At 45.6% G+C, this 25,953-nt stretch overlaps 1 protein-coding gene across 4 annotated transcripts in view; it reads right to left on the minus strand.

Annotated features, from left to right (window-relative positions):
- Positions 1-25,953, minus strand: part of MASP1 (MBL associated serine protease 1) — a 141,694-nt gene that overhangs the window by 74,753 nt on the left and 40,988 nt on the right. For all 4 annotated transcript variants that reach the window (XM_083177515.1, XM_083177516.1, XM_083177514.1 and 1 more), the window contains exon 3: positions 3,305-3,482. In XM_083177515.1, coding sequence (XP_083033641.1) covers positions 3,305-3,482 — 178 coding nt within the window. The remainder of the gene's footprint in view (positions 1-3,304; positions 3,483-25,953) is intronic.

Genomic DNA, 25,953 nt, shown 5'->3' on the forward strand with positions numbered 1-25,953 from the left:
TGCTGGGTTCCTTTAAATTTTGCTTGCCATATTATTTTATTATGGGTTGGGAGTTTTCTGCAAATTAGAATGGGAAACAGCAGGGGTTAGGGACCCTCATCACATGATTAAATTGTCCTGGGAGATGTGTGATGACTGGGTCATTTGGTCCACGTTCCTGGAGCATTTCAATTGGGAATTGATCTGGCCATCTGAGCCCGCTGCTAGTTCCAGGCTGCAGTTGTTACTGATGCTGCTGCCCATGGCCCCAGTCATGGATTGACTGTGGTTTCACGGCCAACCTGCTGCTGTTGGAGCTTTTTCCGATCATTGTCGTGAACGAGTTATGGTCCACCCAGTTGGCGGGCCAGTCCATGCCATCAACAACCAACGGTCCTCTTCACACAGGTGCTCAGATTGCTAAGGCATCTAGTATTGCATTGCTTGCGATGTTATATACAATTTAGGGCTAGGTACATTCCAGGGGTGGATAATGGCATCGCAGATGCACTGTCGCGGTTCCAATTTGCAAAGATTTGGGAGTTGGCTCCCGATGCTTCACCCCAGGTATTCAGTTGTCCTTGTTCTGTGTGACAGATTGTACAACAGGCATGACAGAGCTGGCATTGTTATCCTTAGTGCCTTCCACACCTAAAGCATATACGGCTGCTTGGTGGGACTGGTTGGCATTTCAGGCTCCTCCAGGGGTTAGCGGTATGTCGGTCAATGACCGTTTGCTTGCTTTCTTATGGGCCTACTATTGGCAGGGCAGGTCTAAGTCAGCCATGGCAGCCATCTTGGCAGGTATCTCATTCTATACATGCATACATGGTGAGCACAACCCTACTAAGTCATTCGTGCTTACCAAGGCTCTTAGAGGTTGGGCCAGTGAGCAGCTGGCCCAGGCCAGATTCATGCAGGTCCATAGACAAGAGCATGCTGAGCAATTTAATAGCTGGTCTGCCTAGGGTCGCAGAGAACGACTTCGAAGTGGCCATATTTAGAGTCTCTTTTGCTTTCTTTGGCACTTGTCTCATTAGTGAATTGGTAGTGGCTAATAAGCGATCCTCTACATCAGGGCTTCCGATGGAAGATATGGTCTTCTGGGAGGGTCTTGCGATGTATAAGATACAGCGGTCTAAGACCGACCAACTGGGCAAGGACAGCTGGGTCTACTTGAGAGCTCACGGTAATGGGGCTATCTGCCTGGTCCTCCTGGCTAAGGAGTGTGTCTCCCGCAGAGTCGGGGCCACCAGTTAGTTTTTGGCACATGCAGATGAGTTGCCTCTGACCCGATTCCAGTTTACAGCTGTGTTTTGGTGTTGCGGGGTGGAGATTTTGGAACACATTTGTTCCATATCAGCGCGGCTTCTTGCGCAGCAGGGCTTCCTCCATCCACCATTAAGATGGTGGGTCGGAGGAGGTCTTCCGCTTATAAGAAGTATGTTACTGTAGGTTGGAAAAGTTGTAATTTAGCGCTTGTTGCACCAGCTCAAAAACATTTGTTTGCAATCAGTTTTGGAATGGATAGCATTCCGGAATTGACAGTGTGAAGGGAATTTTTAACTTTTTCCTCCGTTTGTACACTAATTACAATTGACTATCCCCTACAGTTCACTGGAGATTTTTTAAGGTTTTCACCTTCACTTGAGCTGTTCACTGTACTAATCATTATGTTGTGTTTTGCCTAACGATTGCAATGTAATTTGAGATGTTAACCGGTTTTTCATTTTTCAGCCCCCCCATCCGCAATGGCTCTTGGTAGGATTTGGTTTGTAGAGCATTCTTTAATTTTCTGGGCTGCTAGGCACTTGTTAGCCACCAGGGCTTCAGCTTTATCCAGGGACAGAGCTGTTCACTGGTTCGGAGTGAGGGGCCTTAATTGGGCTGGGTTGTGGTCATTGCTGTCTGCCAAAGTCCGTAAGTGGGGGGACGTTTTGGTTATACACCTCGGGGGTAACGATTTGGTCTGGAAGACCGGAATCTGCCTCATTCTCCAGATTGAGGCTGATTTGACCCATTTGGTTTCACGCTGGCCACGGTTGCAGGTGATATGGTCCAACGTAGTGCCCCGTTTTCACTGTTGTGGCTGTTGTGACGTGGCAGCCATAGAAAGGGCCAGGCAGAAGGTTAACCATGCGGTTTCTAAGATTGTTGTGTCCTTGGGCAGCAGCACAGTTCAGCACCCTTCACTTGTAAGGGAAACTCCCAGCTATTACAGGCCTTGTTTTTGCAAGATTTTTTGGTACTTCTGTATTATCTGGGCTCCCATGTTAAATGCACCCCATTTTTTCATACCCCTACTATCCAACTACGCATGGAGTTGATTTTATATAGTGTGGCGAGCGCAGAGAGCCACCATGCCTGAAGCATGGCGAGCGCAGCGAGCCCCCCGAGGGGAAGCGGTCTCATAAGAAAAACGGGAGCCCAGATATTACATAAGTACCGTTTTTTTTTCTAGCTTAGGTTAGTGTTAGCAAGGCATAGGTGGTATTTGTTCAGGGTGGCTGGCCATGGTTCCACACAGTACACCCTGCAGGGTGTTTTGGAACCTGAGCTGTGGCAAGAAGGCGCTCTCGACCAGCGGTCAGGTGAGGTGTCAGGTGGTCATTGTGCGGTATTGCCCCCCTTTTTCCAGGACAGCTGATGAGTCCTGCCTCCACGGGGGGGCATTGGACACTTCATGGAAGTGTCCTCGCCATGCCGTCACAGCGCGGGCTGTACCTTATGATAGGGAGTGTTATGGATTGGGGTGTTCAGTTGCTGCCATGATTAGCACCATTGACTGGAGCTGGTCTCAAGTGCTTTCTTTGCCATTCCTTTTACAAATAAAGTCATACCATTTAAATAAATATATATGACCATTTAAACTTAAGCAGTTGTTGTCCATGTCTGTTTATTTCTAGAATAAGGTGTCTGTGTGAGTTATTTCTAGGTAACATAGACTTAAGTAAAGGCTAAGGGTCAATCAGTATAATTCAATAGGCGCCATATTGTAAGCTTGCTAGCAGGGCCCTCCTACCTTTTGACTGTCTGTAAATACCCTGTTTGTTGTATCACTGTCTCCTTTCTAAAGCGCAAACGGAATATGCTGCGCTATATAAGAAACTGTTAAAAAATAATAAATAAATAAAATATAGTTCTATATCATGACTATCCATCATATAATGCACTGGATAAAAATATGAAATTGTTTCTAAATAGGAACGTGCTAAATATACCATAATCATTATATTTAATGGTTTATTTAACAAGTGTTGCTAAATAATACATCATGAATTCATAATAGATTATAAACTTCACATGCAGACAGGAGAGAACGTACCAACTGCACTGTAATGAGCATCAAATCCTGTGTAGCGTTCTTCATTGGAGAAGTCTGACCTGAAGGTTAGGCTCAGAAAATTGCCTGGAGACACAATCACCTGTTTCCCTGGAGCCTGCTCTGTGTCCGTACTTTCTCTTCCACAGAAAACAGCCAATACTTGTTCATCGGTCTCCACCTGGAATCCAAACATCAGCAAACACTCAGAGAACTCTACGTATCCACAGTACAATCCACAGCATGGATAAAATACAAGATGGCTAATATTAGGGAATTGCAGTGACAGTAGAATGACATATGAGGAAATGTGTTAATGATTCTGTCATTGTTAGAACATGAAATCCTTCAACTCATTTAGCATTTTAAGGTATATGTATGAAACATGTGGTACAACATGGTTTTCTGGATATGACTATACGTGACATTACTGACAATCTTAAATCTGATTCAGTAAGCTTAGCTCATTAGCTGTTTCAAAACAATACAACATTCATTCCTACTCTCCTGGTTTGGCTGTGAGGCTCCCAAAAATCAGGTGGCCCCTGGAAGGGTAGGCAAGTCTCCCAAAATCTCTTCACAACACAGACCAGATCGTCCACTTTGGGAGCAATGTGGGTAGGCGATGATGCAATTTTTGATGAATCATGTCATCTTAGCCATGTGCCTGGCTATACAGTATAATGGCAAAAGTAATGGCATTATATAGCGGGGAGCATGGATTCAATGATGTGTTTTGGGTGCCACGCCCCATGCCGCACCCTCATCTGCAACCCCACCTCCTGAAACATCCCCCCAGATGAGCTCTCCTGGAGAAAGCAGCCAAGAAGTCTGTATGCAATACAGTGTGTGTGTGTTTTATACAAAACCTACTGTATAATGCTGATTCAGAGTTGGAAGTAAACCTAATAAACAAGTAACAATGCACCTTGGCAAAACCATGCAGTGCAGCAGGTGGCAGTGCAGATTCAGGGGAAGGGTCCTAGGGAGGGAGCACCCGGACACACGTCCTGTCAATTATGTGTTTTTTAACTTTTATTTTTATTGCAGGCAGCTGCACAAACCCCACCAGCGTGAGGCTGCTTCTGCTGTCAGCCCACCATCCGCCATAATTTCCAGCCTAGCTCTGCCTCCATCTTCCAGAGCTAGCGCCGGGCTAAACTTGCAGTGGTGAGCTGGAACTCTACAATTTGAGTCATCTATGGCATGGCTGCCTGCGGTAGGAGGCAAGCAGGGAGAACGCTTCTTGCTCCCCACCATACACAGTTGTCCGGGCTAGGCATGCAGTAGTGGGCTGGACTGCTATAAAAAGAGATCTATGCACTAAGATTTAAAAGTGAGAAAATGGAAAGTGATAAACAGCCAGCCAATCAGCTCCTACCTGCCATATCACAGGCTGTTTTTTTATCACTCTCCATGCTATCACTTTTGAAGCTTAGTGCATCTGGCCGAGGGAGAGAGAATGCTACTTGTGAACAAACAAGTTGACCTCCCCTAGCTGTCCTCTGCCTCAACAGTGTCATGGCATGGCAGGCTTCCAGATGCTCTACTCCAGGGGCATTAGTTTAAGGCCTTGATGGCTAACCTTGACACTCCAGCTGTTGTTGAACTACACATCCCAGCATGCTCTGCATCAGATTTAGCAGGACCAAATAGCAAAACTGAAGCAGAGCATGCTGGGATGTGTAGTTCAACAACAGCTGGAGTGTCAAGGTTAGCCATCAAGAGTTTAAGGTAAATGGTTGGTGCTGCCTGTTGGGAGGAATAATGGAGAACTTTGAGGGCATAGTGATTATTGAAGGGAAGGTAGTTATGTGAGGTATATATGGGAGGAAGAGCACTGAAACATTACAAGTGGCCATTGGTGAATTGATGTGTCTGAGAATTAGCTGATCCCACATTAGGCTTTAGCCAGTCACATCATGGCAGTGTGGAAAATACTTGTGACTGACTGGCACTTTGGGTAGCATTACATTCTTATTTTTATGAATAAAGAGTTAAATACAAACTATATAACCAGTTCATACTGTTCTATTCTTGGTAATAAGGCAACCTCCAGGTCATTGTCACTTGCTGTAAACACTCTGAGATAAAATGTTCAACTCTTGATCGATTCCCAGCACCGCTCTGCAAGTCAACTGTATACACTGACTAATATTTTCATTAACATCATTATAGAACCTAGCCTTGCTTGAAGCAGTGCATACGCATAATCTGCAGTGAATATAGTAAACTGTGTTACAGGCAATACTGACAGACAAGGGTGAATAAACACAGAAATTACATTTACCAGAGGCCGTGGTTCTTAACTGTCCACCATGACACAATTCCACTTATTCTCCCGTGATTTTCCACATACAGTTTACTGTCTGTTAACTCAGGGTTGCCTACCCTCCCGGAATGTCTGGGAGGGTCCCGAAAATTGGGTCACCCTCCCGGCCCCCCGGAAAGGTGGGCAACCCTCCTGGATTCTGGGGGACCCCCACTCCCCCCCCTGATTGCGGCTTCCCCCACCCCGGCCGCAGCATTTAAATTACGTTTTCTGACCATCTCCGGAGAGGGGGCCGGGTCAAAGCGCCATTATCGCGTCGTTTAGCCCTGCCCCCTCACGCTTAAGCCCCGTCCCCTGAACACCTGCTGAAAGTCTCCTCTCCGGGCTTCTCCCGGAGAGAAGCTTTCTAAAGTCGGCAACCCTGTGTTAACTATACAAGTGGTAATGATATAATATGAATTATACACATGGTCTAGGCCAGACATGTCCAAACTGTGGCCCTCCAGTTGTTGTGAAACCGCACAGTTGTCGGAGCCGCACAGATACTAGACATATATATAGATGATTGTCATAGTGCTGCAGTATTTCTGCCAAAGTAAATTGTAATGGTGAAAATACTAGAGATGTGCGGGCTCGGATTCCCCAGATCCGAGCCAGCACGGACGTCATCAATCCGGGCCCGGATATGAGCAGTGCTCGGCGCTTCCCGCCTGACTGGAATCCGGGCGCACGGGCAAAACGTCATCGCCCGGCGTCGGATTCTCGCGAGATCACGGAACCCTTAAATTCCGCAACCTGCTGCTGTGTGTGGTCTCTGCTGGGGCCCGTGCTGCTGTGTACTGCTCAGTGATCAAGACATCACCATTGCAAGGATGACTGGTGCTGTGTTCTGTCTCTCCTTTGTGCTGGGGCCTGCCTCTGCTGAGTCTGCTCCTGTATATTCAGTCACAGTGTGATAGTCCACTGGTGCTGCTAGTGCCACTGCCTGCCCTGCACTGCCTAGTGTCTGCTGCAGTCTGCTCTCTGCTGTTGCCACTGGCTAGTGCCTACCAGTACCTATTGCAGTATATAATTCCAGTGTGCTGTTGCCCTTGGCTACCAGTACCTATCACAGTATATAATTCCAGTTTGCTGTTGCCACTGGCAGTGGCTACCAGTATTTTATTTATTGCAGTATATATTTCTAGTCTGCTGTTGCCACTGGCTACCAGTATTTATCGCAGTATATAATTCCAGTCTGCTGTTGCCGCTGGCTACCAGTATTATTTATCACAGTATATAAAAATTCAGTCTGCTGTTTCCACTGGCTACCAGTATTTATTGCAGTATATAATTCCAATCTGCTGTTTCCACTGGCTACCAGTACTATCAGTCCAGGGGTGCCCACATGTGTGCTGTATCCATCCAGGGGTGCCCACATGTGTGCTGTATTTGTCCAGGGGTGCCCCCATGTGTCCTGTATCAGTCCTGGGGTGCCCGCATGTGTGCCGTATAATTCCAGGGGTGCCCCATGTGTCCCATATCAGACCAGGGGAGCTGCCCTTTTTTTTTATGAAAATAAATTTAAGGTGTTTTTTTTTTTTTACTGCAAGGGCTGTTAAATGCGCTGTAGTCCAGGGGTGAGCCAAGAGTGCTGTATAATTCATGGGGTGTTGCTAAGTAAGGTGTGCTGCTCTTTTTTATAATTAAAAGAATACACATTTTTATTTTTACTGCAGGAATTTGTCTGCCGTATAATTCCATGCCTGCCGCCATGTGTGCCGTAACAGTCCAGGGGTGCCGCCATCTGTGCCGTATAATTCCATGTGTGCTGTATCAGGTCAGGGGTGCCACCATCTGTGCCGGATAATTCCTGGGGTGAGCCAAGTCTGCCGTATAATTCATGGGGTGCTGCCAAGTGTGCTGTATTAGTCCAGGGGTGATGCTAAGCGTGCCATATCAGTCCAGGGGAGATGCTAGGTGTGCCGTATCAGTCCAGGGGTGATGCTAGGTGTGCCGTATCAGACTAGGGGGGATGCTAAGTGTGCCATATCAGTCCAGGGGTGATGCTAAATGTGCTGTATCAGTCCAGGGGTGATGCTGTGTGCCATATCAGTCCAGGGGTGATGCTGTGTGCCGTATCAGTCCAGGGGTGCTATTAAGTGTGGCATATCAGTCCAGGGGTGATGCTAAATGTGCTGTATCAGTCCAGGGGTGATGCTACCTGTGCCATATCAGTCCAGGGGTAATTCTAGGTGTGCAGTATCAGCCTAGAGGGTATGCTAAGTGTGCCATATCAGTCTAGTGTTTGTGCCGCACACTTGTGTGGCTTATCATAGTTATCCAGCTACCTCGGTGCAACCTTTTGCCCTAAAAACAATATTGTAAGGTGTGAGCTGTTCAGAATAGACTGTAAATGAGTGAAAATGAATGTTATTGAGGTTAATATAGCGTAGGAGCAAAACAAATAAAAAATTCTGCGATTTTAGCAGTTTTTATGCTTTTTTAACAAAAAAATCAGAACCCAAAACCCAAGAAATCCAAACACAAAACACTTAGGAGGTGTTTTGGCAAAACCCATTAGAACCCAAAACCTCAAGGTAATCAGAACCCAAAACCCAAAACCCGAAAAGTGGCCGGTGCACATCTCTAGAAAATACCCAGTGGTGTTATATGAAGGTAAATAGAAGAGAGACCCAAATATTAATTTAATCAGGCATTATAAGAATAAGTATTTTGCAAAGTTAAGCATTACATAATTATGGTAATTAAACATAAATACGGACAAGACAGATTACTGTATTCTAGAGGTTACCATGGTTACTACTTATTGTTATGTCAATTATTTGATGTTTAAATATTTTTAAAGTGGTTCTAAGAAGATCATTTTGAGATTTCCTTGATTTGAGGGTATTTAACAATATTAAATTCAGCAGTAATGATCTTAAATGTATTATTCCCTTATTTGATATGCTAATATAAGGGAGATCACAGTGGAAATGTTAACCCCTTCCCGACATTTGACGTATATATACGTCATGGCCGGGAAGTACTTCTCGACACATGACGTATATATACGTCATGACTTCTAACTGTCACTGCGTCTAGAGACGCAGTGACAGAGGGACGATGTCTGCTGTCCCTGACAGCAGACATGTCCCTGCAGCCCCCCCGTCGGCGATCGCTGTGATTGGCTGTTCAGTGTGAACAGCCAATTACAGCGTTTTCTGTGTCACCGGCGAATAACGTTCGCCGGTGACACGGGATCGGAGGTGATTGGTGCTGTAAAGTACAGCACCAATCACCGCGGGGTGTAAGGGTGACACTGGTGTCACCCCACCTCACCCCGCCCGCCCCCAAAGGCCGTGATTGGTCCGTCGGACCGACGGACCAATCACAGCCATGGAGGGGGGTTTAAACTAATGGGGACTACACTGCAGACGCCATTCCGGTCTGGAATAGCGTGCAGTGCGGTCACCGTGCCCAGCTGTCGCCATTTACTGACCAGAACCTTGCTCAATACTTACCTGATCACTGCTTGGGATCTTGCTTCATCTTGTGACATCCTGTGCTGTGTTGTGCTGCTGCAGTGTCATCGAGTTAGAGAGAGAGAGAGATAGAGAGAGAGAGATAGAGAGGCCTAGTGACAGAGAGTGCTATATTTTGTGCTGCTGCAGTGTAATAGAGTTATAGATAGAGAGATAGAGAGAGATAGAGAGAGAGAGATAGAGAGAGATAGAGAGATAGTGACAGATCGTGCTATATATTTTTTATATAACTGACTGCTGCCCCCCCTTTTGTGCTGATCAGTATAAATTAACTGATCAGCAACTTTTTGGGGGCGCAGGGTATTTTTTATATATATATATATACCTGTCAGTGCTGCTGCTGCAGTGTCATAGAGTGATAGATAGTGAGAGATAGAGAGATAGAGAGATAGAGAGAGATAGTGACAGAGAGTGATAGAGACTGCTATATTTTGTGTCTGCTGCCCCCCTTTTGTGCACCCCCAGCAACTTTTTGGGGGTGCAGGGGTTATTTTTCATATATATAACTGTCAGTGCTGCTGCTGCAGTGTCATAGAGTGATAGATAGTGAGAGATAGAGAGATAGAGAGAGATAGTGACAGAGAGTGATAGAGAGTGCTAAATTTTGTGTCTGCTGCCCCCGCCTTTTGTGCTGATCACTATATCTGAGGTGATCAGCAACTTTTTAGGGGTGCAGAGGTTTTTTTTTTATATATATATATACCTGCCAGTTGCACTGTCAGTTGCACCAAAGGTTGTGCACCTGCTGCCCCTCACTGGTAATCAGTGTCGCATCACTGATCACCTTTTTTTTTTTTGTGTGTGCTGTGGGGTCTTTTTTTAATTTTTTTTTTACACACACTGTGATTTTGGGGGTGTCCTGTGGCCGCTGTGCGCTGATCAGTGACGTACATCACTGATCATCTTTTTCGGCACAGGGTTGATCTATTTTTTTTTTTTTTTGATCAAATTCCTGTTGCCTTTGAGCGCTGTTCAGCGACGGACGTTACTGACCAACATCTGTGCTCAATTTTTGGCGCAGGACCTTTTTTTTTTTTTTTTAACCCCTTCAATTTTTTTTTTTAACCCCTTCAATTTTTTTTTTTTAACCCCTTCATTTTTTTTTTTTGTATAAAGTATTTTTTTTTTTCTGCACTACATACACACTACACACTACATACCCCCCTGGTTGAAATAAAGTTTGTACCCCCCCCCCCTACACTATACACGTGTTGAAACATTTCACTACCAGTAACACAAAAATAAAAATGGCATCCCAAATGTCATCCCAAATGTCATCCCATCCCAGTCATCCAGAAGAATGTATTCAGCAGAGGAGGCATATGCATATTTTTATAAATTTATTGGTGGACCAAACTAATTTATATGCCCAGCAGTTTATTGCTCAAAACCCCACGTCATCATTTGCTAGGTGGACCCCTGTAGATGCAGTAGAGATGATGACGTTTCGGGGTCTGGTGTTTCATATGGGCATAGTAAAAAAGCCAGAAATTAGGCAATATTGGAGTACAGATGTTCTGTACAGCACCCCATTTTACCGTATGGCCATGCCCCGGGCTCGATTTGAGACGATCCTTAAATTTTTGCATTACAACGATAATGCACAGTGCCCACCCAGAGATGATCCCACCTTTGACCGGCTATTCAAAGTCAGGCCGGTCATTGATCATTTCAGTGCCAAATTTGAAGAGATGTACATCCCAGATAAATTCATTTGCATAGACGAGTCCCTTATACATTTTAAAGGAAGGGTTAAATTCCGCCAGTACCTTCCCAGTAAGAGGGCAAGGTATGGCATAAAAATGTATAAGCTGTGTGAAAGCACCTCAGGGTACACTCACAGGTTTAGGGTATATGAAGGGAAGGATTCAAGAATTGAACCGCCAGAATGCCCCCCCTCCCTCGTAGGTGTTAGTGGAAAAATTGTCTGGGATTTAGTGCACCCCTTCCTGGATAAAGGTTATCACCTCTATGTGGATAACTTTTACACTAGCATCCCCCTGTTTAAGGCCCTTGGTTCAAGAGGTACAGCAGCTTGCGGTACTGTGCGCAAGAACCAAAGAGGCCTCCCAAAAACGCACATTGCCCAAGTAATGAGAAGGGGTGAAAGCAGGGGAATATGCACCGAAAATATGTTGTTGGTCAAATATAAGGACAAGAGGGATGTCCTTATACTGACAACAATTCACGGAGACAGTACCACCTCCGTCCCTGTACGAGGTACCAGTACCCACACCTCAAAACCTAATTGTATCCTGGATTACAATAGGTACATGGGCGGAGTGGATCTTTCAGATCAGGTACTGAAGCCGTACAGTGCCCTGCAGAAAACAAAAATCTGGTACAAGAAGCTGGCCTTGTATATCATCCAGATGGCACTGTATAACGCTTACGTGCTATTCCGTTCTACCGGCCAGAGGGGGACATTTATGCACTTTCAAGAGGAAGTCATAAAGGGCCTAGTATTTGGGAACCAGCAGGCAGAGGGCCCCAGTACTTCTAGTACTGGCCCCCGTATTGTACCAGGGCAGCATTTTCCGAACGAAATCCCCTCCACTGCAAGAAAGGGCAGGACACAAAAAAGGTGCAAAGTTTGCTATAAAAAGGGAATAAGAAAGGAAACTATTTTCCACTGTGAAACTTGCCCCGACAAACCCGGCCTATGTATAAAGGAGTGTTTTAAAATATACCACACATCTATGGATTATTAGGTTCATCATTTCACCGTGCTTCGGGGGTCTTGCTAATGCCACATAGCACCCACCAACATTCCACCAGAATCTGAGCTGCAAAATCCAAAAATCACTCCTTCCCTTCTGAGTCCTGCCATGCACCCAACTGGTATTTTTTGGTCACATATGAGGCATTGCCATACTCGGGAGAAATTGGGGCACAGATTTTGGGGTGCTTTTTCTCCTTCATACCTTATGAAAATGAAAAATTTTGAGCCAGAACTGCATTTTTGTGTAAAAAAATGTAATTTTTCATTTTCACTGCCCACTTGTATCAAAATTGGTGAAACCCCTGGGGGTTTGAAATGTACACTATACCCCTAGATGAATTCCCTGAGGGGTGTAGTTTGCAAAATGGGGTCACTTGTGGGGGGGTTCCACTGTATTGGTGCTTTGGGGGTCTTGCTAATGCGACATAGCACCCACCATCATTCCACCAGAATTTGTGCTGCAAAATCCAAATATCACTCCTTCCCTTCTGAGTCCTGCCACTTTTTGGTCACACATGAGGCATTGCCGTACTCGGGAGAAATTGGGGCACATTTTGGGGTGCTTTGTCTCCTTCATTCCTTCTGAAAATGAAAAATTTTGAGCCAGAACTGCATTTTTGTGTAAAAAAATGTAATTTTTCATTTTCACTGCCCACTTGTATCAAAATTGGTGAAACCCCTGGGGGTTTGAAATGTACACTATACCCCTAGATGAATTCCCTGAGGGGTGTACTTTGCAAAATGGGGTGACTTGTGGGGGGGTTCCACTGTATTGGTGCTTGGGGGGTCTTGCTAATGCGACATAGCACCCACCAAAATTCCACCAGAATCTGAGCTGCAAAATCCAAAAATCACTCCTTCCCTTCTGAGTCCTGCCATGCACCCAACTGGTATTTTTTGGTCACATGTGAGGCATTGCCGTACTCGGGAGAAATTGGGGCACATATTTTGGGGTGCTTTTTCTCCTTCATACCTTCTGAAAATGAAAAATTTTGAGCCAGAACTGCATTTTTGTGTAAAAAAATGTAATTTTTCATTTTCACTGCCCACTTGTATCAAAATTGGTGAAACCCCTGGGGGTTTGAAATGTACACTATACCCCTAGATGAATTCCCTGAGGGGTGTACTTTGCAAAATGGGGTGACTTGTGGGGGGGTTCCACTGTATTGGTGCAACATAGCACCCACCATTCATTCCACCAAAATCTGTGCTGCAAAATCCAAAAATCACTCCTTCCCTTCTGAGTCCTGCCATGCACCCAACTGGTATTTTTTGGTCACATGTGAGGCATTGCCGTACTCGGGAGAAATTGGGGCACAGATTTTGGGGTGCTTTTTCTCCTTCATACCTTCTGAAAATGAAAAATTTTGAGCCAGAACTGCATTTTTGTGTAAAAAAATGTAATTTTTCATTTTCACTGCCCAGTTGTATCAAAATTGGTGAAACCCCTGGGGGTTTGAAATGTACACTATACCCCTAGATGAATTCCCTGAGGGGTGTAGTTTGCAAAATGGGGTCACTTGTGGGGGGGTTCCACTGTATTGGTGCTTGGGGGGTCTTGCTAATGCGACATAGCACCCACCAAAATTCCACCAGAATCTGAGCTGCAAAATCCAAAAATCACTCCTTCCCTTCTGAGTCCTGCCATGCACCCAACTGGTATTTTTTGGTCACATGTGAGGCATTGCCGTACTCGGGAGAAATTGGGGCACATCTTTTGGGGTGCTTTTTCTCCTTCATACCTTCTGAAAATGAAAAATTTTGAGCCAGAACTGCATTTTTGTGTAAAAAAATGTAATTTTTCATTTTCACTGCCCACTTGTATCAAAATTGGTGAAACCCCTGGGGGTTTGAAATGTACACTATACCCCTAGATGAATTCCCTGAGGGGTGTACTTTGCAAAATGGGGTGACTTGTGGGGGGGTTCCACTGTATTGGTGCAACATAGCACCCACCATTCATTCCACCAAAATCTGTGCTGCAAAATCCAAAAATCACTCCTTCCCTTCTGAGTCCTGCCATGCACCCAACTGGTATTTTTTGGTCACATGTGAGGCATTGCCGTACTCGGGAGAAATTGGGGCACAGATTTTGGGGTGCTTTTTCTCCTTCATACCTTCTGAAAATGAAAAATTTTGAGCCACAACTGCATTTTTGTGTAAAAAAATGTAATTTTTCATTTTCACTGCCCAGTTGTATCAAAATTGGTGAAACCCCTGGGGGTTTGAAATGTACACTATACCCCTAGATGAATTCCCTGAGGGGTGTAGTTTGCAAAATGGGGTCACTTGTGGGGGGGTTCCACTGTATTGGTGCTTGGGGGGTCTTGCTAATGCGACATAGCACCCACCAAAATTCCACCAGAATCTGAGCTGCAAAATCCAAAAATCACTCCTTCCCTTCTGAGTCCTGCCATGCACCCAAATGGTATTTTTTGGTCACATGTGAGGCATTGCCGTACTCGGGAGAAATTGGGGCACAGATTTTGGGGTGCTTTGTCTCCTTCATACCTTCTGAAAATGAAAAATTTTGAGCCAGAACTGCATTTTTGTGTAAAAAATTTAATTTTTCATTTTCACTGCCCAGTTGTACCACAATTGGTGAAACCCCTGGGGGTTTGAAATGTACACTATACCCCTAGATGAATTCCCTGAGGGGTGTAGTTTGCAAAATGGGGTCACTTGTGGGGGGGTTCCTAACTTTTAGCATCTTATGGTGCCTAGAAACCTACATGGTGCCTAAAAAATAATCTCATAAAAAGGAGGCTCCAAAATCAAGTAGGTGCTCCTTCTATTATGAAGCCTGTGGTTTGGTCAACGTGCACACTAGGGCCACATATAGGATATTTATGAAAACAAAAGAATTGGGGGAATCAATTTTTAGTCACATTTCTCTAGTAAAATGTACTGTGTTCCTTAGAAAAATGTATTAAAATTGCAAATCTGCAAAAAAAATGAAATTTTGAAATTTCACCTACACTTTGTTTTAATTCCTGTGAAACACCTAAAGGGTTAACAAACTTCCAAAATGCTGTTTTGAATACTGTGAGGGGTGCAGTTTTTGAAATGGTATCATTTATGGGGGTGTCTCACATACAAGTCCCTCAAAGTCACATCAGAACTGAACTGGTCCCTAAAAAAATCAGTGTTTGAAATTTTCTTGAAAATTTGAGAATTTGCTATTCATATTGTAAGCCTCCTAGTGTCCAAAAAAATTAAAAGGAAGTTGAAATAATGATGGAAACATAAAGTAGACATATGGTCTATGTTAGTTATTAACTATTTTGAGTGGTATGATTATTTGTCTCACAAGCAGAAAATTTAACATTTTGCAAATTGCTAAATTTTCCATTTTTTTACGACATTTTGGTATTTTTCACAAAAAAACACAGACTGTATCGACCCAAATTTACCACTAATTTAAAGTACAATGTGTCACGAAAAAACAATCTCAAAATCACTGGGATAAGTAAAAGCAAACAAAAAGTTATCCCCACTTAAGTGAGACATGTCAGATTTGAAAAAAAGGGCTCTGTCAGGAACGCAAAAACTGGCTCTGTCAGGAAGGGGTTAAAGTAATTTCGTTGCCAGCCTTGTTAATTTGAGTTTTTAGTGGCATGATTAAAATTCTGTGTGCAAAAGCAACAATCAGATGACAAATTGCATTCCTAGTAATCCAGACTCACCTTTTGACGTGTGCAATACCTCTTGTATAATATATATATAGAGAGAGAGAGAGAAAATATGATGTTCTTGACAAACAGCTAGTTCCCCGGGCCTTCTTTTATGCAGTGTTAAAATTGGCTCAGCTACATATAATAGGAATGCTTAGGAGTATAAAAACAGGAGAATAATTTCTAAAGAGGTTTTATTATCCAGAACTTATGGCTGCTATAAATGACTACCGTTCTCCAGTCCTGAATGCCAACCCACTTCTTTTTTTATGGCAATCTGCAACTTACATTTGCCCATACAAATAACTGACATGCACTTGTGAGAAAAGCCATTGGGCCAGATGCCCTAAGCTTCAAAAGTGATAAAATGGAGTGTGATAAAAGCCAGCCAATCAGCTCCTACTTGACATGTTGCAGGCTGTGTTTGAAAAAGTGTGCAGGGGATAACTAGTTTATCCGAAGCAACATAAGCTTACCAGCATGGGCATGTAACAAGGAATCATATACACTGGCATGTGGGGGTTGAGCTTTTAAGGGGAGGAACGTTGTGTGTAGGGAGTACTGATTTGATTGGTTGATGGAATATCAGGGGAGTGGCTCTACATCTGATATATGCCTATGATCTAGAAGGTTCCATCTTTTCAGTCAGATTCGTTGCCCACCCTCCCGCCCTAAGTGGTTGGGTTTTTTACATTGGAATCATTGTGATGTAACGCCTGTCTTCTTCTTATTCATCTCATTACAGGTATTTAACTTGACATGCCATTGCCAGTATCACTCTGTCACCATCACTCTGCCTTGCATACTGCATTATTATAGGTATTTCACTTTACATGCCATTGCCAGTATTGAGTCACCATCACTCTGCCTTGCATACTGCATTGTTAGGCAAAACGAAGGCTGCATAAGCCAGAGTGTAGTTAAGAGCCCGGGGATTTAGGGGTTAAACGCAGATACACATGCAGCATCAGAGCAGTGTGTAATTCTTAGACAGGTTAGCATGTGGTGCTTATGGGCCAATCAGCACCCAGAGGGGAGGTAGCTTAAGGGGGGTATATAGGGTCCAGCTTAGGGGGAGGAACTTCCTCTTGGAATCCGGATTCCCACCCTCCCATCCCTTCTTTTCTTTCCTCTCTCTGGTGCTCATTGCCTTCGGGCTGTCCAAACAATTCGGTTAAATTTAATTTAGTTTAAAAATCGGCGAGAAGGCGCTCTCGACCAGCAGTCGGGTGAGGTGTCAGGTGGTCACCGTGCGGTATTACCCCCCCCTTGCCAGGACGGTGGGCGAGTCCCGAAATGAGCGGGGACGGTGGGCACTTCCTTGAGGTGTCCGCGCCTTACCTTAGAGGGGGCGGGGAGCCGTCACGGTGCAGGCTGTACCTTACGTAAGGGGTGTGTTTGTTAGATTGTAGCGAGGCAGTCGCTGCCATTGACATACACCTCTGACTGGTGCTGGTCTCAAGTGCTGTCTTGGCTATCCCTTTGATAGACTAACAAGGGTCATACCACCTAAATAAATAACTTGACCATTTTAAACTTATGCCATGGTTGTCTGAGTCTTATTTTTAGATAAGGTGTCCGCGTGAATTATTTCTAGGAGGTTATTGTAAAGGTAACAACAAAGGGCAACCAATATAATCCCTTGGGCGCCTTATAGGTATTTCACTTTACATGCCATTGTCAGTATTGAGTTACCATCACTCTGCCTTGCATACTGCATTATTATAGGTATTTGTGCAATTGTATTAAGAATTAAAGTGAGTTAGAATGTATTAGTGGCTGGGATGGTTTGTAACCTCTTACCATTTGTTTATCTTAGTTTTATTGCTAGTGGGAGAGGGGCTCTGGCTGGGTGGGGTCTCAATCAATTAACTTAGAAACAGCTTTCAGTATTTATTGAGAATACTAGGCTGACACAGTCTGGCTGACTATTGAAAGCTGACTTGATATTTTGTCAGATATTTTGTCAGAAAACAGTAACTGTACATAGCTTAAAGTCTGGACTTAGACTGGACAGAAACTGCCAACCAACTTGACATCTTGATATCAAAGTGACTCAGAAAGACAGAAAACAACAGCAACTCAGAAAACCAAGGGACTGCTTTGAGTGAGCTCACTTCATCCTTACTACATACTACTCCTGGTTATTTGACTATTCATCCAGAATATCACCATCTCTACAACTGCTAAAACTTTGAATATCACTCTTTATGCTTGCATTTGCACTGTCTGTTTTGAAAATGCCCAGCTGTACCTCTAATGACTTCACCACTCCTGCTCTTCCATTGATAATAGGTGTCCCCCAACATTTTATTCTTGGCCCTCTTCTTCACTATCTCTACACATCCACTCTGGGTGAGCTTATTTGCTCACTTAACTTCCACTATCACCTCTATGCTGATAATACTAAAATCTACCGCTATTTTCCTGATCTCTCTCCCTCCATCCTCACTCATATCTCTAAATGTCTCTCTGCTGTCTACTCCTGGATGACCCAGCGATTTTTTTAGACTTAAAATATCAAAGACTAAGCTGACCTCTTCCCACCCTCCAGCATAAAACCTGACCATCTCTCATCTTAACCTGTTTATGCCCACTTATTTCCCTTGTGTGTCACCCCTGTCTGTCTAATGCTGGGTACACACCAGGACGACTAGGGCCCGATCAGCACAATCTAGATCCGATTCCGATCAATTGGATGCAGATTGTGTGCTGATTGGGCCCTTTTCTGAGCTGGTGTGGAGCGATTCCGATCCGATGCGCGGTCCCGCGGGTCGGTCGGTCGTTATTGAGATCCTACCTGCTGCAGGTAGGATCTCAATGACGACCATACAACCGGGTGCGGGTCGCCATCGGATCGGACCCGCTCACGGTGCACATCGTGAGCGGGTCGTGCCCTCCCGCGTCATCGTGAGCGGGTCGGACGAGACACTGACGACCCGCTCACGATGTGCATCGTGAGCAGGTCGTCCTGGTGTGTACCCTACATAACTCTCTCCTTTTAGAATGTAAGCTCTCACGTGCACGGCCCTCATGTGCCTTTCTTAGAATATATAAACCTCTGCCACCCTGATGATTGCTGCAGTGTCCTGTCCTCTGATGCAACTATCCATATTAACCATGTACTTGTCCTAAACTGTCTTGTACTGTAATTTGGTATGTGTTTTTGCTCATAACTATGCTCTGTAAAGCGCTGCGTAATATGTGTGCGCTATCTAAGAAACTGGTATTAAATAAAATAAATAATTGTGTCGGCTTTATTGGTGGTCGGTTCAGAATGGTTATATGTTTTGCTTATAATTAAAATATTGGTTGAAGGACAGTTTAGTCATATAAGTGGCTAGGCGTGTATATCAGCTCACAATGTGGGGGTTGAGCTTTTCTGGGGAGGAACATTGTGTGAAGGGAGTACTGTTTTGATTGGTTGATGGAATATCAGGGGAGTGGCTCTACATCTGATATATGCCTATGATCTAGAAGGTTCCATCTCTTTTCAGTCAGATTCGTTGCCCACCCTCCCACCCTAAGTGATTGTTTTTTTTACATTGGAATCATTGTGTCGGCTTTATTGGTGGCCGGTTCAGAATGGTTATATGTTTTGCTTATTTTTAAAATATTGGTTGAAAGACAGTTTAGTCATATAAGTGGCTAGGCATGTATATCAGCTCACGAAGGTGGGCATCACCGGTCCAGGTGGGTCCACGCACCACTTTATGATTGACTGTCGTAATTATATGAATGGGGCAGTTGGCCCAATTATTATTCCCGTAGACGGCAGAGTAATCAGCTTTGCCATTTGTGCCGTGGTCAGGGATAGCGGCAGATGGTCGATCCCTGACCATTGACGGGTAGTTGGCCCAATTATTGGGGTGGAGTAATCAGTTCTGCCATTACCGATTGGGTCATTGTCAGGGATAGTGGCAGATGGTCGATCCCTGACCATTGTGAGGCAGTTGGCCCATTAGTAGATTGAATTTAATGTTGGTGTTATCTTCTCGTTTGAAAAGGATAGTGGCTTAATTTTAAGGTGGCCCAGGATAGTGGCAGATGGTCAAACCTTTTTCTTATTTGAATTATATAATTTTTTGCATACATTTTTGTCCATATTTTAACCATTCTTCTCACCGCCACCTTAGTTTAGAGGAAGGGACCTTTTTTTAAGAGTTAGTTATAAATAGGCCTTCCTCTTCAAATAAATAAAAAGCCGACCCCTTTCATGCCAAATGCAGTTGTCTGAGTCTTTATTTTCAGATAAGTGGGTATGAATGACGCGTGCATGCATCTGACTGTGTAACGCTTAATGTCAGATGGGAGCTGATTGGTTGGTTGTTTATCACTCTCCATTTTATCACTTTTGAAGGTTAGTGCATCTGGCCCAGTGACTTGGTCATGGGACACCAGTACCTTTGCAAAGACCAGAACAAAGAAGCTAATATATATGTTCCATACACGGTACAGAAGAATAAAATTGGAATTACAAATAAATCACCAAGAGACCCGTTGTGCGAGTCACTTACTGAATCAAAAACTGTTACAAATAAAACAGCTGGATGCTTCAGTTTTTTATCTCCGGACAGAACTTGTTAAATCTGGGGTAGTCAACCCTAGTCCTCGAGAGCTACCAACAGTGCATGTTTTGCAGGTCTCCTGATTGGCTGAATCTCTTATTCACTGCAGGGACCCCCCACCGGCACCAGCTTTATACACAGCACCGCAGGTACCCGCGCAGCAAGGACACCACTGCAGGCTCCTGTCAGAAGCTGGCATGGACCCCCCCCTGCCCGCTCCCCAGACGGCGCAGCAGGTACCCCCTTTGCACGGGGGGGGGGGGGCGAACTGCCGCCCTCCAGTGGCCGGCGCCCTAGGCAAATGCCTAGACCTGCCTAGTAGTCATAGACACAGGCAGCAGGGTGGGAGAGTGAGACATGCACACTGTTCAATCTCCTAGACTGAAGTTAACATGGCCGCCACCCGGCCGTCTTTATATGGTGTCTGGATCTCGCGAGATCTGACATCGGGATCTCGTGAGCTCCGGAAAGGTGTGCTCCGAGCCTGGATGGGAAAACCCGAACAGGCTCGGAAGCGTGTTCAGATTGGGGGGTGTTCGGGGATTTCCCGAATCCAAACGCGCTCATCGCTAAACTTAGTAAACATCTTGTAAGAAGCGCAAGGGCACCTAAAAATGTGTGTTCCAACATCAAATCCCAGGGGTCCTACCACTGCAAAAACTGCAAATCAAGAGTTTCGCCACTTGCAGCAGCAAAAATGTGATCTATTTGATGCAATGCAAGTGTGAAAAACAATATAGGGAATACAGGCAGAGCTTTGAAGACCTGAGTTTTCGGAACATAAAAAACGTGTGGAGAGCCATTGAATGTCGGTGCACTTTAAACAACTACATCACTGTTCAATTAATAAATTAGAACGTTTTAAGGTTATAGAGCAGCAGGGGCCTGCTGGGCCGGGGGGCAGGGTGCCATGTGCCCCCCGGGCCGCTTAGCCAGTCACTGGCTGCGGGCCACGCTGGTCACCATCCACCTCCTCCAGGCACAGGCAGCCCTCCTGCGCTGGCCGCGGGTCCAGAACACGGCCGCGGCAGCGCGGCTACAGGAAAATGGCCGCCGGCTACCTGCACTGAAGACATGTCCTCAGTGCAGAAGGACGGCGGCCATCTTCCTGTAGCCGCGGCCGTGCTCTGGAAGCCGCGGCCAGTGCAGGAGGGCGGCCTGGAGGAGGTGGATGGTGATCTGGCCAGTGACTGGCTAAGCGGCCCGGGGGAGCTGGAGGGCTGTCTGTCCCAGACCCCCCAGCCCAGCAACCATGGTGAGTTGCTGGTGGGGGCATGTGTGTCTCCTCTGGCACTGTGGGGGCATGTGTGTCTCCTCTGGCACTGTGGGGGCATGTGTGTCTCCTCTGGCACTGTGGGGGCATGTGTGTCTCCTCTGGCACTGTGGGGGCATGTGTGTCTCCTCTGGCACTGTGGGGGCATGTGTGTCGTCTCTGGCACTGTGGGGGCATGTGTGTCTCTGGCACTGTGGGGGCATCTCTGGCACTGTGGGGGCATATGTGTATCTGGCACTGTGGGGGAATATCTGGCACTGTGGGGCATATGTGTCTCTGGCACTGTGGGGCATATTATGTTTCTCTGGCACTGTGGGGGCATCATATGTGTCTCTGGCACTGTGGGGGCATATGTGTCTCTGGCACTTTGGGGGCATATCTGGCACTGTGGGGGCATATATGTATCTGACACTGTGGGGAATATCTGGCACTGTGGGGGCATATGTGTCTCTGGCACTGTGGGGGCATATGTGTCTCTGGCACTGTGGGGGCATATGTGTCTCTGGCACTATGGGGGCATATGTGTCTCTGGCACTGTGGGGGCATATGTGTCTCTGGCACTGTGGGGGCATATGTGACTCTGGCACTGTGGGGGCATATTTGTCTCTGGCACTGTGGGGGCATATCTGGCACTGTGGGGGCATATGTGTATTTGGCACTGTGGCGGAATATCTGGCACTGTGGGGGCAAATCTGGCACTGTGGACATCACATTGTGCGGTGTAATGGGCATCATGGTATGGGCATCATGGTATGGTGTGGGGAGCATTGGGTAATTGCCATCACAGTATGGGGTGCAATGGGCATCAAGGTGTGCGGCATAATGTGTAATTAGCATCACAATGTGCAATCTGCAGGTACACAATACAATCAAGGTACAGGCCACGCCCCCTTATGATAGGCCACACGCCACCGGCGCGCACAAGCATTCAGCTTTCCAGAATGATTGGGGGTATGGGCCAGTGCTCTGAACTTGCCCCCTAGGCTAAAAGTTGCCAGCCAGCCCCTGTAGAGCAGGTCAAAGGGAATTGGCGCAAGAAGATCATTGATGTAGCGCTAGCACAGGCTGAGATACGCTGGGTATATGATCTAAAAACCCTGAGGGGTAGATATATTATAGCGGCGCTAAAAGCGCCACAACAACACTTTCTGCTTCGCCTCAGTAGCGAGGTGAAGCAGGAGGGGACAGCGACAAGATCTACTAAGATCTTGCCGCCGAAGCGGGGGAGCGCTAACTCCCCTCTCCGGTGATGCCTCCTCCAGCTGACAGCGTGTCAGTTAACACTGACGCACTGTCTGCTTCTCCCCGGCCGGCTGGACTGCGCATGCGCGGGATCTCGCTACTCACGCGAGATCCCCAGCGTAGCTCAGAGCCAGCAGCAGGAGCAGCGCTGTTCCTGCTGTAGGCATAGGGCATCGTCGTCTGCAGTTGTCGAAGTCGATAGCTGCAGGCGGCGGAACGGTCAGCGATGCTGACTGTTCATAAATCATGCAGGTGGCAGGCGCGCACTACGAAATATGGTAGCTGTGCTATGCCTCCTGCCTCACACTGCCGCGCGATAGACACCCACTCGGCGGGTGTCTTAGATCAGGGGAAGCGATATCCCCTGCTTTAGCACATGAAAATAGGGCAGATACCTCTGGTCACCAGTTAAAAAAATCTGTCCCCAAGGCTTAAACGGGGATTTCTAGTTAAATTGGTTCATGTAAAAAATTTGAATACCAGTGCTTTAAATGAGATCTACTCTAACCATAGTAGATAAATTCAACCTTTTCCGGTTTTCTTGTTTTTTCCCCTTTTTCTGCTTCCGTATACTAAAGAAAGGAATATGTAAGACTATAAAGGATTAATGGTCTGATTGTTTGTATTTTTCATGTGCTATTCTATTCTTGATGGTTCCATAAATATATTAGGAAAGATACAGGATCTTTGAAGCAACTACCTGTTTAAAGATAACTATGACTGTGCAGATGCCACTATTGAAAATGGGGTACTTGTTTAGTTTCACGGCGGCCGATATATCGGATATGATATCGGCCGATCCGATGCAATTTTTTACCTGTTCATAACCCCACTATCCACTACGCATGGAGTTGATTTTATATAGTGTGGCGAGCGCAGTAATCCACGTCCCCTTGCGGGGCTCGCTACGCTCGCCACGCTTCGGGCTTGCCACACTATATAGAATCAACTCCATGCGTAGTGGATAGTGGGGTTATGAACAGGTAAAAAATCGCATCTGATCGGATTGGCTGATATATCGGCCGATATCGCATCCGATATATCGGCTGCCGTGAAACTAAACAAGTACCGAAATGGTGTATTCTAGGTTCTACATAAACCTTTCATGATTTTTTTTTATTAAATTGTATTATATTTTTACAGCTTTTAAATATCCCCATATAGAAATAATTTTGTTACTTTAAGAGAACTCAGGAACAAGCATAGGAGCAAATCATGTAGGAACATGGATACAGGATGCCTAGGGGAATAAAAGGTGACCACGTGACCACCACCCAAGCCTTGAAAAAGATCCCTAAGTGGATTGAAAAGCGTTGGTGGCAGTGGGTGGACGTGATCACCCATACTTTCTTATCTATTTTATTACGGAGCCACATTCAGATCCTGAGTTTAACATATGCTTGCTCACCCCCTTATGTGGTAAGAGACTGAGAAAGATGCCTATCGCTTGACTGGAAGTCGGGACCACAGCTGCGGCAGAAAGGGGCTGCTCTCACTCACTTATGACTGCTGACAACCTACAGTGGATACAAGGGACTTGGATACAGGAGTGGAGGTACACAATCTAAACCTGGGGTAGCCAACCCTAGTCCTCGAGAGCTACCAACAGTGCATGTTTTCCAGGTCTTCTCACAGAATCACAAGTGAGCCAATTAGCTCCATCTGTGGATCTTTTAAAATGTGTCAGTGATTAATGAGTGCAGCTGTGCAGCAGCTAGGTTGTCTGGAAAATGTGAACTGTTGGTAGCTCTCGAGGGCTAGGGTTGGCTACCACTGATCTAAACTATCATTCCCACTCTGTTTACCCAAAGTAGATACAAGCAGTATCAGGACTTGGATTAGGGTGACCAACTTTACAATGGGCCAACCCGGGACAGGTGGTCTGGTTCACGGACACCCCTGGTATAATTATATATATATATGCCTTGCATTGGTGGGGCCGTGGGGTGGGGGGCACTTTGGAGCAGGCGCCTGGAAGCACTGTGGGGAGTCGGGACCAGGGAGCGAGCTGCAATGATGGCATACAGTAACACAGTAATGAACTTTCTTTTTCTCACCCGGTCATCCATATAGTATACACTTGTGTCCAGTCCAGACGCAAGGGAGACAGTGGCGCACGTCGAGTCGTCTGGCCGGCCGCCTAACCAATGGTGGGGAGGCGCCACGGTGGGCGCTCCACACCATTGGTTAGTGCGGCCGCCGCGTCTCCTCCCACAGTCCCAGTAATGCCGTGCGCGGGGCGGGAGCACCGAGCAGTAACAAACAGTGTTAAGCTGCAGAGCAGAGCTGCTCAGCCCTCCTTATGTAAAACCGGGACTTTCCGCGTCTTGGGATGGGTATGACCGGGACGCAGGATTTTAAGGCTACAAAACGGGACAGTCCCGGCAAAACCGGGACGGTTGGTCACCCTAACTTGGATACAGGAGTGGAGGTACACAATCTAAACTATCATTCCCACTCTGTTTACCCAAAGTATCAGGACTGTGTTTCACATTTTTTTATATTTTGTTCTGTTTTTTTTATGCACTTATTTTTCATGTAATTAATTGCATTAGTTTTTAGTGTGAATATTAAATACACATTTTTATTGGAACATCATTTGAAAAGGATATTATCATTCAAACTTCAACCTAAGCGCTTTTCATTCAACTTCCTTAGTTATTATCATCCTGTTTTTTGCTGAAATCCTGTGTTCATGGTGGGAATGAATTGGCAGCCCTGCACACTGGGAAATCCATTCAGAATCACTCACCAAATGGATTTTCTCCTGTTCACAAGCACCAAGTAAGTGTAGACTTACTTAGCTCTCCGAAAGCTGCTGATAATGGCAGCGGCCCTCCCTCCCAACTGCCGGGAAAGGCCTGCAATATCTGGGGCACTCCCAGAAAAAGCTGCGTTACCGCTTCCAAACAGTCATAGGATGTCAATCATCCTGCGTACAGACTGCTGGGTCTCCTGGAAAAAGAGGGGCCCATAACTTTCTCTGGACTACAGAGATCATGTTAATTTAATTGTACCTGAACAGCAGCCAGCTTTGATCCATCCCAGTCTCCTATCCTCCTCGGACTTACTTTTAAATCTAAAGCCCCATACACACTAGACAATTTTTTTTAGTCAAAGTTTGTTTATTGGTAGATCATGGTACAACAAAGAAATATATAAAAAAAATCAAAAGAATAATAGTATACACAATACATTTAAGGAGTCATTTGTTATAAAGTTATAAATTTTACAATTTTAAAATTAGACGCATTTTTCAAAGGTATTGTTCAGAAGGGCTCCTGAGCGATATTGTGGAGGGCAGCGGGATCCATCCGAGCGGTGGATGGAGCTTGTAGCGGCATTTTGCTGGGTGGCGGGATGTGGCTGCTGAA

The sequence above is a fragment of the Crinia signifera genome, chromosome 3 (genome assembly GCF_055691185.1).
Source record: "Crinia signifera chromosome 3, ASM5569118v1, whole genome shotgun sequence".
Taxonomy (NCBI): Eukaryota; Metazoa; Chordata; class Amphibia; order Anura; family Myobatrachidae; genus Crinia; species Crinia signifera.